Source organism: Ascaphus truei, chromosome 4, assembly GCF_040206685.1.
Source record: "Ascaphus truei isolate aAscTru1 chromosome 4, aAscTru1.hap1, whole genome shotgun sequence".
NCBI classification, from domain to species: Eukaryota; Metazoa; Chordata; class Amphibia; order Anura; family Ascaphidae; genus Ascaphus; species Ascaphus truei.
Window position 1 is genome coordinate 252265128 of NC_134486.1, and position 16426 is coordinate 252281553.

The following is a 16426-nucleotide window of genomic DNA, read 5'->3' on the forward strand; positions in this document are numbered from 1 at the left end:
ATGAATGTAACCATTAAAAGACAAAGAAATAAATTAAAACAATCTCTGAAGTAACCATAAAACACATTAGCTAACATAATAAAACATTAAGTACAAGCGAACACCAATCGCAAACCATTTATTACATTAAGCATGAACAAACAAACAATCACATCCACATAATAAACTGCAATGAAAAATAGCAACAGCAATAACAAGTGAGAAATGCCCCCCAAATATTGGCATAATAATGTATTAATCTGTACCCTAAAGAGGTACAGATTAATATATTATCAGTCAATGTGCCTCCCCCCAAAAATAAAAAAACACATCCAAAGATTAAACCTGTAAAAAGAGACATTTACAAACATTGAATATATTACTTACCATTAGAAGCGGTGGCCCTCTGACTCCCGGGGAAACTCACGTACCTTGAAGGCCTCCAAGATCGTGTGAACCAATTCCACACTCTGATTGGCTGAAATACCTTGTGACACAGCAGCCATCTTGGATTTAGTGACGTCATCTTAAAGGCAAATGAAGCACAGCCATTCTGATTGGCTGGCATCATTCCCTTTAAGTGATGTCATGTCCAAAAAAAAAAAATTAAGTCGGAACATGGTTTTAACAGCCAATCAGGTGGCTGCTAACCATTTTGAGGCTAAATGTGACGTCACAAGCCCTATTTAAGGCCGTGACGCCTCATTTGAGCCCAAGAAGCCGACGAGACAGCATCGGCTGGGATTTAACATGGGGTATTTTGGATTGACAGATGAAGAAAGAAGATTAAGAAGAACAAGAAATGGTGACAGATGAAGATAGAAGGTGATTAATGAAAGAAAAAAGAAGATTGGGGTACCTGAGCCGGATCTTCATGGCGGATGACATCGGATGCTGTTGGAGGCCTTCAAGGTATGTAAGCTTCATGTTTCCCCGGGAGTCGGAGGGCCACCGCTTCTAATGGTAAGTAATATATTCAATGTTTGTAAATGTCTCTTTTTACAGGTTTAATCTTTGGATGTGTTTTTTGATTTTTTGGTGGAGGCACATTGACTTATAATATATTAATCTGTACCTCTTTAGGGTACAGATTAATACATTATTATATTATTATGCCAATTTTTGGGGGGCATTTCTCGCTTGGTATTGGTGTTGCTTTTTTGCATTTCATGTATTATGTGGATGTCATTGTTTGTTTTTTCATGCTTAATGTAATTAAAGGTTTGCGATTGGTGTTCGTTTGTATTTAATGTTATATTATGTTAGCTAATGTGTTTTATAGTTAGTTCAGATATTGTTAGAATTTCTTTCTTTCTATTTAACTGTTTAAATTCATTAATGTTGTAGTAATTAATTGTTTAGATTGGTTACTATTCATTTTGAGTTGGTTTCGGAATTAATTGTTTCGATTGGTTAATGGTTTAATTAATTCATTGTTGATGTTGCTATTGATTGTATTGAGTGGATTAGCTGGCTACTGTTTGTGACGTGTGATTTTTTGGACTTTAGTTACGTTTTATTATTGTGTGTCTTGTGTATTAATGTGTTGTAATTAGGGTGCCCATTGAGTGCTATAGAGGCTTATCATGCCCATATTATTATTATATGGGTATGATGTACCACTATACTACTCAATGGGTATAGGGTGGGTATAGTCAGTCAGGGGTGGGTGTTTAGGCCTCACGGGTGGGTGAAAGGGGTATTAGCCCTAAGGATGGGTGTTTAGACCTTGCGGGTGGGTAGCGGTTGGGTTAACCCCTTTATTACCTTAGCGGTATTAACCGCTAAGGTAATGAAGGGGTTAACCCCCCCCCCCCCGCAATGCCTAAACAGCCACTAAGGGCCAAATTCCCTCTTCACCCACCCCCGCTAGCCACAGTATTGTATTGTATGTTTTTACAGTAAGCCTGGCACGGGTGATTAACCCCTTCATTGCCTTAGCGGTTAGCCGCTAAGGTAATGAAGTTGCTGTACATGCATGTTTCCTGCCTCGGATGCATGCCGGGGGCTCCGGAGCTGCTATTAATGGATATCAGCTCCGGAGACCCCCGGCACCAATCCGAGGCAGGAAAGGGGCCTGATTTTTTCTAAGTCCCGACACATCGCAGCTCATCGAGGCATCTCCCCACCAATTTACCAGAAGTTTTGTGGTGAATTGGATTTGGGGAGAAGAACGCCTTTTAGGGCTGCGATAGGCCGCGACAGCCGACTCGCGGGTCTCTGAATCGCGCGAGTTTATCAACCCTCCGAAAATGGTCGATAAGCGGCTGATCGCCGCTCAGTTGGCGAATTTCGGATGGTGATAAAATTTTGCGTCGATACAGGCCGTTATCGAGCACTTAGAGGCTATCTGAATACGGGTAGCCATTTTGGTTGATAAGTGCTCGATAAGGGCCTTATCGAGGCTTTCTGAATAAGGCCCTGTGAGCCAATCTGATTCTAGTTCTTCGGTAGTAAGAGCGCAGCGGGGGCTTTTCAAAGTTGTTTCTGCACGAATAGCAGAGCAACCGGCTTCGATTTCAAGCCTGAAAAGCCTGCCTGCCAGAGTCTAAGTCCCAACTTTTGCACCCACACTCTCAGAAACGATGGTAGCGGACGCGGCTGGGATTTCATGCTGATTTGAGTTCCAGAGGTTTGTAGTAACTCGCGGTCAGGAGGGACCAAGTTCTCAGAATAGAACGTAGCGGTGGCGTATGGAATTTGATGCCGATTTGAGTCCCAGGGAATTCCGAGCTACAGTAAGTCCCGGTCAGGGTAAAACTCGCCCAAGAGTTCCCTGCACCTAGGAAAGTCTAGTTTTCAACCCCAGTCCCAAAGTAAGTATCTTTTTGTCTGTATTTTGTGTATAATTGTGTGTAAGCGAATTTATGCGAATATACAACAATTTATTTCATTACCGTGTTTTGCTCAATGAATGATCTTGGTAAAAAGGTTTAAATAACCTGGTTTCCTGTGACATTTAGACTCTTTGATGCTACCAGAGTCCTAAATACCATCACACATTAAAGATAGCTTCCACTTCATGAGAAGAAAATGGGGCACCTCAAAATATTTTAGATTTAATTATATACCGTACTGTAAAATTGTTTCCATTTTGAAGGGTATATTTAAACGAGGGGTAAAACATCCCTTTAGATTTTTTTAATCAGCCTATATGATGTCATCAGTGTCTTGGCTCAATATGGCAACGTTTTACTTTATAGAGATGATACTTGTTGAAACTAATGTCATCAAAATCCCCTACAGATTATACCAGGTGATGTTGCTGCTTAATATTAAAACCTGTTTTGAGTATTTTTTTTAATTGTCATACTTTATTCAATGTTATTTTCTTCGTCAAAAATATTTATTTGAAATAAGTCATTATAGAGCTTTTCACGTATTTTAAATATATATGTATATTGCAAATGTTAGCAGCACAGACGTCTGAACTCTAAACTAAGATGATATTAACAGAAATATACTTGTTGGAAGGAATGTGTTTTATGAATTATATAAACTAAAACATTCCATAAAAGTCTTTCCCATACTTGGATTTACTAGATCTTATTCTGCTGTTAAAGGAATTGTCATCTAAGCACTGAATGGAACTACAGTATGAGATACTGCAACATACACCTGACAATGTTAATTGTCTACACATTTTAACTGAGCCAATATGTTTTTGTTTCTACAAACTCTTTTTCGCTTCCCAGTAGAAATGTTTTGTTGAACAAGTAATTAATTGATTGTAAATCAAGAAAACAATGTAATATCACTAATTGTTTTTAGACCAAATTAGTAAAAAAAAAAAAAAAGTTAAAACTTACTTTTACCTTGCAGTTAAGTTTTCTTAATTCATAGTACAGCAGATAATTCATCAAAGGTAACTAATGGGTCACCAATATGTGGTACCACTAACACCTGGTTAGTGCTTCGGTCAATGAAAATTACATGGGACGTCTGATAAAAAATGTTTACCGTGCCAACTGCAGAAAATAAATATAATGGTAAACAACTTACTTGAATAAAACTGCAAGATGAATGATTGTTGGGCAACTTGTACAAATTAGTCTTCAGTGTTTTCAGTAGTAGTAGCTCAGGCAGAAACTATATTTCTTGTACTTCTTATCTTGGTGAGTGGACAAAATAAACAAAACTGAAAATAATACTACACAGAACAGAAAATGATGAGATGGTTACAGGACAAAAAATAGGGTGAAAAGGAAGACAAGTTTAAATATAGTAGTGTAGGAAAGGGAAGAAAATAATACTAGGATGAGAATAAGTAAAATGATAGGCTGGAACATCTGGGAAGGTAAATATAGAGACAGAGAGATTTATTCACTCACACTGCTGCCAGCAAAGAACTGTACACATCAACAAGTGAACAGTAATGCATCTGAAATAGACTGTTTAGCCCATATACTGTACTATATAACATCAACTGCAGGAGAGATTATAGGCAGATGCATTATTCAATAAGGCACTACAAGAGATGTATAATCATTTACGTTATGCATCAGAGAACTCCTTGAATATTTATTTCAAGTCTTTGCTTTATTTGGCGCCTCCAATGTAAATCAGGTTTGAACTGTGTAATATATAAATAAGAACACTGGGCACATAATGGTTCAAGCAGAAGGGATTGTTTAAAACAATGTTCCAGTCCCTAAGTGATAATCCATCAGGATAAAACTATGCCTTTGAGATCTGATTTGTGGAAGTCAAAAACAAGGACTCTCCACGTGTTTCTATCAAAAAGGAACTAATCATATTTCAGGTGCTTTGTGGTTACTGACGAAGCATACAAACATGAGCAGTAATCTGAATGCTTTCATGTTACAGTGGGTAATGATGAAAAAAAACTAAAAACTAAATGTCAATAAAATTACTTTGAGAAAATTATTACTTAATATTCAAATTGTACAAACAATATATGGTGTTTATCTGTGTGCTGCCATGTTCTGCATTTCTCTGCTGTCCCCCTTCCACCTTCTGTGATGTCATTTATGATGCTGTCTGTGAGAAAGACCATTTGGCACCAGCAGGAGGGAGGAGTGTTTGTACTGTATGTTGGGTTTAGAGATTGTGAGACTGCAATGATTTTTTGGCAATGATATATCACCCATTGGCAGAACCGCATTTGCTGATAATCTACTGTAGTTACAGTTTATATCATCTAGGGAGAGTTGCTAGTTGTGTTAAATTATATTATAGACTAAAGATGTTAAATTCCGGGCATTATTGAAATCCCTGCTCTCTGATTGGTTAATTAAAATTCTGGGCATTATTCATTCAGTAATGGCCCGGAATTTTTGGCACCCTGACAATTTTTTTTAGCCAATCAGCTTTCAGTTCTCATCCACACAGAGTGAGAGCAGCTCTCAGTCAGGGGAGGTGATTGGACAGGAGGCACCAGCAAGGCACTGACTCCTTCCCCACTCTGCCTGCAGGGAGCTCCACACAGTAGAGTGAGGGAAAAGGTTTGTGTGTCTGCTGTGTGTTTTATGGGCCCAGAGGGGGGCAGCAGAGTGCTTTATTGGTGTGTGTGTGTGTGTATGCAATATGTAGGGTGACCAGATGTCCCGGTTTAGCCGGGACAGTCCCGTTTTTTTAATCTCTGTCCCGGCGGCCTGACATTCTGTAAAATGTCCCGTTTCTTTTGTGGCTGACCCCTTTTGACCATCAGAGCAGGGGGACAGCAGAGAGCAGAGAATGCAGGAAGGAGAACAGGGGCCGGTCTGAGCTGCGGAGCCACAGCAGTGAGACCCGGAAGTGTCAGTGAGAACTTCCGGTGTCTGCTGCAAGGGCTCAAGATGGCTTCCCCCACCCTAGCAGGTAGGGTCCAGAATGGGGGACACTCACTCACACAATGGGGGGGGGGGGAAGAGACACACAGCATTGGGAGAGACACAGAGAGAGAGACAGCATGGGGAGACAGACAGTATGGGGAGACAGACAGTATGGGGAGACAGACAGTATGGGGAGAGACACACAGTGTGGGGAGAGACACACAGTATCGAGAGAGACACACAGTATGGGAAGAGACAATATGGGGAGAGACACAGTGTGGGGAGAGACACAGTGTGGGGAGAGACACACAGTGTGGGGAGAGACTCAGCATGGGGAGAGAGACACAGAGGCACAGCATGGGGAGAGAGACACAGAGGCACAGCAAGGGGGGAGAGACACAGAGGCACAGTATGGGGAGAGACACACAGAGGCACAGCATGGGGAGAGAGACAAAGAGGCACAGCATGGGGAGAGACACAGTGTCTGGAGAGACACACAGTATGGGGAGAGACACAATATGGGGAGACACAGTGTGGGGAGAGACACAGCATGGGGAGACACACAGATGCACAGCATGGGGAGAGAGACACAGAGGAACAGCATGGGGAGAGAGACACAGAGGCACAGCATGGGGAGAGAGAGGCACAGCATGGGGAGAGAGAGGCACAGCATGGGGAGAGAGACACAGAGGCACAGTATGGGGAGAGAGACACAGAGGCACAACATGGGGAGAGGCACAGCATGGGCAGAGAGACACAGAGTGGGGGGAGAGAGACACAGAGAATGGGGGGGAGAGAGAGAGACACAAAGAATTGGGGGAGAGAGAGACAGAGAATGGGGGAGACACAGAGAATGGGGGGGTTCAGAGAATGGGGAGAGACAGAGAATGGGGGAGAGAGACAGATAATGGGGGGGAGACAGATAATGGGGGGTGATAGAGAGACAGAATGGGGGGAGAGAAACAGAAAATGGAGAAGAGACAGAGAATGGGGGGAAGAGAGAGAGACAGAGAATAGGGGAGAGAGACAAAGAATGGAGGGGAGAGAGAGACAGAGAATGGGGGGAGAGAGACGGAAATTGAGGAGAGAGAGAATGGGGGAGGAGGAGACAAAGAATGGGGGAGAGACACACACAGAGAATGGGGGGTTGGGGGAAGAGAGAGAGAATGCGGGGGGTGAAGAGAGAGAATAGGGGGAGAGAGAGAATGGGAGGGAGAGAGAAAGAGAATGGCGGGAGAGAAAGAGAGAATGGGGGAGAGAAAGAATGCTGATAATCTACTTTAGTTACAGTTTATATCATCTAGGGAGAGTTGCTAGATGTGTTAAATTATATTATAGGCTAAAGATGTTAAATTCCGGGCATTATTGAAATCCCTGCTCTCTGATTGGTTAATTAAAATTCTGGGCATTATTCATTCAGTAATGGCCCATAATTTTTGGCACCCTGCCAATTTTTTTAGCCAATCAGCTTTCAGTTCTCATCCACACAGAGTGAGAGCAGCTCTCAGTCAGGGGAGGTGATTGGACAGGAGGCACCAGCAAGGCACTGACTCCTCCCCCACTCAGCCTGCAGGGAGCTCCACACAGTAGAGTGAGGGAAAAGGTTTGTGTGTCTGCTGTGTGTTTTATGGGTCCAGAGGGGGGCAGCAGAGTGTTTTATTGGTGTGTGTGTGTGTGTGTGTGTGTGTGTGTGTGTATGTGTCTGCAATATGTAGGGTGACCAGATGTCCCGGTTTAGCTGGGATAGTCCCGGTTTAGCCGGGACAGTCCCGTTTTTTTAATCTCTGTCCCGGCTGCCTAACATTCTGTAAAATGTCCCGTTTTTTTGTGGCTGACCCCTTTTGACCATCAGAGCAGGGGGGCAGCAGAGAGCAGAGAATGCAGGAAGGAGAACAGGGGCCGGTCTGAGCTGCGGAGCCCCAGCAGTGAGACCCGAAAGTGTCAGTGAGAACTTCCGGTGTCTGCTGCCAGGGCTCAAGATGGCTTCCTCCACCCATGCAGGTAGGGTCCAGAATTGGGCATACTCACTCACACAATGGGGGGGGGGGGGGAAGAGACACACAGCATTGGGAGAGACACAGAGAGAGACACAGCATGGGGAGACAGACAGTATGGGGAGACAGACAGTATGGGGAGACAGACAGTATGGGGAGAGACACAGTATGGGGAGAGACACACAGTATCGAGAGAGACAATATGGGGAGAGAGACACAGAGGCGCAGCAAGGGGGGAGAGACACAGAGGAACAGCACGGGGAGAGAGACAGTGTGGGGAGAGACATCCAGTATGGGGAGAGACACAATATGGGGAGACACAGAGTGTGGGGAGAGACACACAGTGTGGGGAGACACAGCATGGGGAGACACAGATGCACAGCATGGGGAGATACACAGGCACAGTATGGGGAGAGAGAGACAGAGGCACAGCATGGGGAGAGAGAGAGGAACAGCATGGGAAGAGAGAGGCACAGCACAGGGAGAGAGACACAGAGGCACAGCATGGGGAGAGAGACACAGAGACACAACATGGGGAGAGAGACACAGAGGCACAGCATGGGGAGAGGCACAGCATGGGCAGAGAGATACAGAGTGGGGGGAGAGAGACACAGAGAACGGGGGGGATAGAGAGAGACACAAAGAATGGGGGGAGAGAGAGACAGAGAATGGGGGAGACACAGAGAATGGGGAGGGTGTTCACAGAATGGGGAGAGACAGAGAATGGGGGAGAGAGACAGAGAATGGGTGGAGGGAGAGAGACAGAGAATGGGGGGAGGGAGACAGAAAATGGAGGAGAGACAGAGAATGGGGGAGGGGGAGACAAAGACTGGGGGAGAGACACACACAGAGAATGGGGGGTTGGGGGGAGAGAGAGAATGGGGGGAGAGAGAAAGAGAATGGCGGGAGAGAGAGAAAGAGAGAATGGGGGAGAGAGAGAAAGAGAGAATGGGGGAGAGAGAGAATGGGGAGAGAGAGAGAGAATGGGGGGGGAGAGAGAGAGAATGGGGAGAGAGAGAATTGGGGGAGAGAGAGAGAATGGGGGGAGAGAGAGAGAGCGAATGGGGGGAAAGAGAGAGAGCGAATGGGGGGAGAGAGATAGAGAGAATGGGGGAGAGAGAATGGGGGAGAGAAAGAGAGAATAGAGAGAGAATGGGGGGAGAGAAAGAGAGAGAATGGGGGGAGAGAGAGAGAATGTGGGAGAGAGAATGGGTGGAGAGAGAGAATAGGGGGAGAGAGAGAGAATGGAGGGAGAGAGAGAGAGAATGGGGGGAGAGAGAATGGGGGGAGAGAGAATGGTGAGAGAGAGAGAGCAAATGGGGGGAAAGAGAGAGAGCGAATGGGGGAGAGAGATAGAGAGAATGGGGGAGAGAGAAAGGGGTAAAGAGAGAGAGAGAATGGAGGGAGAGAGAGAATGGGGGAGAGAGAGAATGGGGGAGAGAGAGAGAGCAAATGGGGGGAGAGAGATAGAGAGAATGGGGGAGAGAGAATGGGAGAGAGAGAGAGAGAATAGAGAGAGAATGGGGGGAGAGAAAGAGAGAGAATGGGGGGAGAGAAAGAGAGAGAATGTGGGAGAGAGAGAATGGGGGGAGAGAGAGAATGGGGGGGGAGAGAGCGAATGGGGGGGAGAGAGAGAATGGGGGAGAGAGAACGGGGGAGAGAGAGAATGGGGGGGAGAGAGAGAATGGGGAGAGAGAGAGAATGGAGGGAGAGAGAGAATGGGGGGAGAGAGAGAATGGGGGGAGAGAGAGAGCAAATGGGGGGAAAGAGAGAGAGCGAATGGGGGAGAGAGATAGAGAGAATGGGGGAGAGAGAAAGGGGTAAAGAGAGAGAGAGAGAATGGAGGGAGAGAGAGAATGGGGGGAGAGAGAGAATGGGGGGAGAGAGAGAGAGCAAATGGGGGGAAAGAGAGAGCGCGAATGGGGGGAGAGAGATAGAGAGAATGGGGGAGAGAGAGAATAGAGAGAGAATGGGGGGAGAGAAAGAGAGAGAATGGGGGGAGAGAAAGAGAGAGAATGTGGGAGAGAGAGAATGGGGGGAGAGAGAGAATAGGGGGAGAGAGAGAGAATGTAGGGAGAGAGAGAGAGTACATACAGTATGTGTTCTGTTGGTGTGAGTTTTGTGGGTGTAGAGGAGGGCAGCAGAGCCTGTTTTGTTGGTGTGTGTGTGTGTGTGTGTGTGTGTGTCTGCAGTGTGGGGGAAGGGGGCTGCAGTGTATTTGTGGGTGTAGAGGGGGCTGCTGGTGTTTTTTGTGGGTGTGGGGGGGGGGGGCAGCAGTCTGTTTTGTTGGTGTGTGTGTGTGTGTGTGTGTCTGCACTGTGGGGGAAGGGGGCTGCAGTGTGTTTGTGGGTGTAGAGGGGGGCTGATGGTGTTTTTTGTGGGTGTGAGGGGGGGGGGGGCAGCAGTCTGTTTTGTTTGTGTGTATGTGTGTGTGTTTTGTTGGTGTAGAGGTGGCCTGCAGTGTGTGTAGAGTGTGGAAGAGGGCTGCAGATTGTGTTTTGTTGGTGTGTGTGTGTGTCTGCAGTTTTGTGGGTTTACAGGGGGGCTGCATTGTGTGTTTGTGGGTGTAGAGGTGCTGGGCTGCTGTGTGTGTTGTGTGTGTGTCTTCTGTGGGTGGGGGAGGGCTGTAGAGTGTGTTTTGTGTGTGTAGTGGAGGAGGAGGGGGGGGGGCTGCATAGTGTGTTTGTGTATATAGAGGGGGGTTGCAGATTGGAGTGTGTACAGTATAGAGGGGGTTGTGTGTATGTACAATTTCATTTTAATAAACACGTGCAGTAAAAGCAAAATAATGTAGACGACCATGCTGATAAAAATCAATATGATTACAAAAGTGTCTATCTTTTTTAGAAAAATGTAAAAAAAAAATTAAGCCTACATTTTACAAATAATGCCCTGTTCTTCGGGGATTATTACTTAATTATCGGCTAAAGCTGTTAAATTCCGGGCATTATTGAAATCCCTGCTCTGATTGGTTTAAAATTCTGGGCATTATCAATTCAGTAATGGGCCGGAATTTTTGGCACCTTGCCAAGTTTTTCAGCCAATCAGATTTGAGCTCTCATACATACAGAGTGAGAGCAGCTCTAGGACAGGGGAGGTGATTAGACAGGAGGCACCAGCAAGACACTGACTTCTCCCCTCTCTCTGCCTGCAGAGAGCTCCGCACAGGAGAGTGAGGAGAAAGGGGGCAGCAGTCTGTTTTGTTGGTGTGTGTGTCTGCAGTGTGTTGCGTGTGTGTAGAGGGGGGCTGCAGAGTGTGGGTGTAGAGCAAGGGTGCGCAAACATTTCCCCCTGCACTCCCTGTCTGCTCCCCGACCCCTATTGCCACGTCTCCGGCATCAAATTATGCTACGTTGCCATGGCGACACGCTGTCGGAGACAAGGTAAGAGAATTTACAGAGGTCTCGCGTGTACCCCCGACATTGAATTTAATGCTTTGGGGAAGAGCGCGGGACCTCTGTAAGAGCCATGCCCGCCCCCCAGAAAAGCTTGCCTCCCCCTAGTGTAGAGGGTGGAGGAGGGCAGCAGAGTGTGTTTCGTTGGTGTTAAGGGGGGATGCAGAACATGGGTATATAGAGGGGTCTGTAGAGTGTGTTTGTTTATATAGAGGGGGTTGCAGAGTGTATGTGTTTATATAGAGGGGGGGTTGCAGAGTGTGTGTGTTTGTGTGTATAGAGTGGGCGCTGTGTGTATGTACAATTTCATTTTAATAAACACGTGCAGTAAAAACAAAAGAATGTAGACGACCATGCTGATAAAAATCAATATGACAACAAAAGTGTATCTTTTTTCTGAAAAATGTAAAATAAATAAAAATAAATAAGCGTATAATAGTAATAAGGGGGTAGGGATTTCTGCCTGTAAAAATTTTATGTGTTGCATACCATGAACTACACTGTAATTGTGAAGCACTTTGAGTCCCATTGAAAGAAAAGTGCTATATGAACTGAAGTTAATTAAGTAAATGGCCAGTAATTCCCTGTTCTTTGGGGATTATTACTTAATTAACAACTTCAATTCATATAGCGCTTTTCTTCCAATGGGACTCAAAGTGCTTCCCAATTACAGTGTAGTTCATGGTATGCAGGACACAACATTTTTACAGGCAGAAATCCCTGCCCTGTAAATCTTCTAATCTTTGTAAAGTGATAAAGTGACTTGGCCGAGGTGGCACAGAGCTGGCACCAGGAATTGAGCCAGGTTTCGCTGATTCAAACTCAGTGTCATTGTTTACAGTGTCTTTACTCACTGAGCCACTTCTATGATACCCAGAACAGTGTCACAAGTTTACTAAAGATAAAAAGTGTGCGTAATTATTTTTTAAAAACAAAATTGAACGTTTTATCATTTGTATGATAACAATGATTTTGGGGAGAATGTAGTCCATAACATACTATAGTTTTCTTATATGGGATGCAATTTTTCATTTTGTGAGGAGTAACTTTTGGTGTTTCAAAACCTTTTTCTAGCCAACCTCATAGCAAAATGGTTCATTTTGTAGTGACAAATAAGTTATATTTATGTTACATTCTGTTTGGTGAATTGCTGTACCAAGGAGCAAAAGTTTGATAACAGATGACTTTTACCTCAGTAAAATGAAATATACTACTACTAATCAGAATGGGTTGGATGCGTTAAACTTTTAAGAGAAAAAAAGAATGGGAATCATGTGTACAATCTTTCTGGAAAGATGAGCAAGATGAAAAAGAAACCCCATAGAGTACATATGACAGGTATACCTTTGGTGGATGAATGACTGGAAGCAGTCACATACAGCATAAGGCCAAATTTACTGCACTAATTAGTACAATTCCACAAGACACATTCCTTTCAAGTGCATGAGCCATAGAGGGCCATCTTTTCCAAGCAGTGTTACTCTATAAGTCATCTTAGAACCAATTTAGAGTTGGTGCAAACTCAGCATGAGGTTGCAAATAGATGGATTGCAGCGTATAAAAAGAATACTCCAACCTAAAGTTGACCAGAAATAGGTGCACAAGATCATTTGCATGGGGGTCATTAACATAATGACTCGTCAGGCAGAGAGCAGGCGAATTCATTCCTAATTTATTTTAATGAGCACAACACATTAAATAGCATCTGTCTTGTATTAGCATTCAATATAGAGTTGGATTAATGGCTATTTCTAATTTAAGGCACCTTAATTATGCACGTAAAGGGACAACATGCTAATTAGACTGCACTATAAGAATCTAGCATTTATAAGATACATTTTGGGCCATGGCTATAATTGCTGCTCTATTGATGTACATACAGTATGCTACCTTGCAGTGCTTAATATTCTTGAGAATAGACCAAGATACCGGGAAGGGTACAAATGTATTATTATTTGTTATTTAAATTTTCTTTTCTGTTAATTGTGAGTTTTATTTTTCTCTCAGTCTGCGGGCAGCTTGTTTTCTCTGTCGTTGTGCTGCAGAACTTCCTTCTGCTTGACTCATGTGTTGTGAGGTTGGTTCACAAAGAGTAACATTGCGGCGCTGATGCAATTAAGTGCAAATGTTACGCAGATGTAATTAATAAGCAAAGACATATGATTGTTAGTGATGTAAAAATGCACAAAGCCAAAGGCTACGACCTCATTATTATATTTTAGGACCAGCTGCTAATGACTGTAAGAGTAATTATACAAATGTAAATGTCATTGTAAAATTCAAGTTTTCTATTTTTCAAATGAAATGCAAATAATTTTTATTAGTAATAAATTGCCAGTGGTGCAGCAAAAGATTGCAGCTTTTGACTTCATGCACTAAAATAATATTGAAATTCGTTTTTCAACAGGGCACCCTTAACGTTACTCTGAGGCACCCTGGTTAAGAAACACAATTGTAGCGCATATATTGGGTCATAGTTCCAGAAAGAGTGATAGTGCAGTGCTAAACTTTTAGTGCCACAGCTATTTTTCAGATTATGTCTAAAGTCTGACATGTTACAGCCCAGACACTTGATTTGGCCATAAAGGGTCATATTTAATGAGCTGTTCTGCTACTGTAGGTGTCTTAGGGAGTAAAACTTCCAAGTAAATATGGTCCATTATGAGTTAAACACACACATACCTGGCTGACTGAAAGAGGATCTTCAGCACCCCTATCATCGGAGGACTTTGGAATCTCTAGTCTGTCGATGAAGGTCTGGAGTTCTTTCCGAAAAGCCTTCATCTGTGCATTGATCCGATACAGAAGCTCATGTTCTCGGATTCTGCTGCCATCTTCCTCCTCGTCCATCAATCCAAAGAGATCTCCATTGGCAACATAAACCCTGGCTTCAGTGATGATGGTGCTTGTGTCCGAAATAAGGCGGTCGATTGTCTTTGTCAAACGCTCAGCTTCAGAGCGGATGTCCTTCATCTGCTGCCTTTCAGCAAAGTTCTTCTGCCACACGCTTGTGGAGGGATAAAAAGACCTGGTGGGTGTGAGGCAGCGGATGTTGCGGACCTCTTCCGAATCACTTTCACCCCCGATTGGTCCTTCCCGTTTCCTATGAGGAGGACGGGAGTCATCATCGCTCTCCTTCTTGCCAGCATCACTTTCTGCATCACTATCTCTAGGGCTCCCTCGGATGCCTAGATGGGAGGCAAGATCATAGCGCTGCATGTTGGACATGAGCACTCTGTTCTCATATTGGAGCTGCATGACTTTACCGCTCAGCTCATTGATCTGCAAACGTGCGGTTTTCAGCTCTTCTTGCAGTGCTTCCGTCTTGACATTGTCATTATGTCGAGAGCTTTCATGGGTACCAGATTTGAATTTGTACTTGTTCATCTCCGCAGTGACACGCTTGTTTTGCTCTTCTAAGTCAGTAAGATTCCGCCTCAACAGTTCAGCCTCATCTTCAACCAGCTGCAAGTGCTGCCTCAACTCTGAGACTGATTCAGTCTGTTCCCTCAGAAGAGGATTTGAAGACTCGGAGTAGTCATCCCCTCTCAGGTCATCCAGTTCTGCCTTCAGACCCCTATTTTCTACTTCAAGCTCCACTATCTTTCTGCCAAGGATGTTAGCTTCTTCTTCTACTAAACGAAGCCGAAGTTTAAGTTCCGCTTCTCTTGTTGTGGGAGGTCCACTGGCCTCTCCTTTGGGTAAAGGACTGTCCAGATCCCCATAAAAGGACCTGTACTTTTGCAGTTCATACTCAAGCCTGTCTTTATCCTTGTCGATCTTAGCCATTTTCTTTCTCATCAATATCGCTTCTTCTTTGATGAATTGTAGCTGACATTTCAAATCTTCATTGTCCTCCTCATCGTAAAAAGAAAGAATAAGTAAAACATTTGAACACTCACACCATGTACCTCAGCTATTACATATACATATTTGGAAAACATTAAGAAAATGTAATAGGTGGACCACAGTTACATCAAAAGTTTGGACATGTAGCCTTATTTGTGTTCTTCATTGTGTTTATTACAAACGTATACATCATATCATGAATACTATTCTGGAATGCTGATAGCAATTAACTTAGGTGAAGCAATTTACAGTACGTATAAATAAAAGTGGAAACAATCCAATTATACAAACAATAATACAAACAATAATACAAATAATAAATATTAATGCAGCAACCTGTGCTGTTCATTTTTGTTTTTATATATATGTATATATATATATTTTTTTCCCCCCCTAACTTTTTTGTAAACAAGAGGTTGCCTGAGCCTGAACCATAGAATGTCAAGTGACAAACACCCACTGGTTCCTGAGATATTTAATTTTGAAATGACCTTACAAGAATGTGGCCACTAGGGTCAGCCACACTTTTGAGATGACATCGCAGCTTGTGATTGGGTGACCCCACAGCCATCTTTGTTTATCCTTGGAAGTATTGGCTAAAGTAAAACATGTTTATAGCTATGCAATTGGGAGATCCAAGCAGCTTCCCTGGTTCATATAAGGTTAAAGAAAAGGATTCTTGATTTTGGGGCTAATAGCATTTTTAAGCAATAGCTTAAACATCTGTCAGGGCAAATGGAAATGTACTAAAATTCAGTGAAAACATGGCTACACTTGTGTAATTTTAATTCCTTCCTAGATTTGATATCTAAGGCTAAACCTCTGCCTAACACCCTATAGATGTCACCTAACTGCAGTGTGTAAATAATATTCCACAAATGAGAAAAAAACAAACCATTTTCATTGCCCCTATGTTATTCCCCACAGTTATTGAATACTCAACATTTGTCTTTTAAACTGTATGGTAATTTCAGGATCCTGAGGGATTCCACTTACATTAATTCCATAAAACAATTTAATCAGGTGGTCTAAGAAACACAGGTACAAAAAGGTACTCAATCCTCCCCATGCTATTTTGTTTTATCGTAACTAGATTGGGGGGTCTCTCGCAGCTGATCTGTTGCCCCCTGATCTCCGGGGCCCACCCAGAGTTTTCAAGAAAATTGTAGATTTTTTTTGCCGGTTTTGACACACAAAAAAATACAAATTAGCTGCGGGGACACGAATAGAAAGTCGCAACATCAGGCCGCAAAGTTGGTGCAACTTTCTATTGGCCATAGGTGTAAGCCTTTCCCTACGGCCATTTTATGTCCACTGTGAAGGTATTCTTGCCGGGCGGACAAGGTCGTCAGTGGAGGTCTTGGGGCCACAGATAAGCTTGGGGAAAGGGGCTCTTCAGGTAAGTATAACAAAAAATACTTAAAGGAAAAGCAAG

General features: G+C 43.7%; 1 protein-coding gene across 4 annotated transcripts in view; it reads right to left on the minus strand.

Moving 5' to 3' along the window:
- MTCL3 (MTCL family member 3) overlaps nt 1-16426 on the minus strand; it is a 53489-nt gene that overhangs the window by 15694 nt on the left and 21369 nt on the right. For 2 of the 4 annotated variants that reach the window (XM_075597274.1, XM_075597272.1), the window contains exons 5-6: nt 13825-15000; nt 3982-4090 (exon numbers count right to left, since the gene is read on the minus strand). In XM_075597274.1, the coding sequence (XP_075453389.1) occupies nt 4058-4090; nt 13825-15000 (1209 nt within the window). In that variant the 3' untranslated portion in view covers nt 3982-4057. Of the gene's footprint in view, nt 1-3981; nt 4269-13824; nt 15001-16426 lie in introns of all 4 variants that reach the window. The other 2 variants (XM_075597271.1, XM_075597270.1) reach the window with 2 other exon arrangements.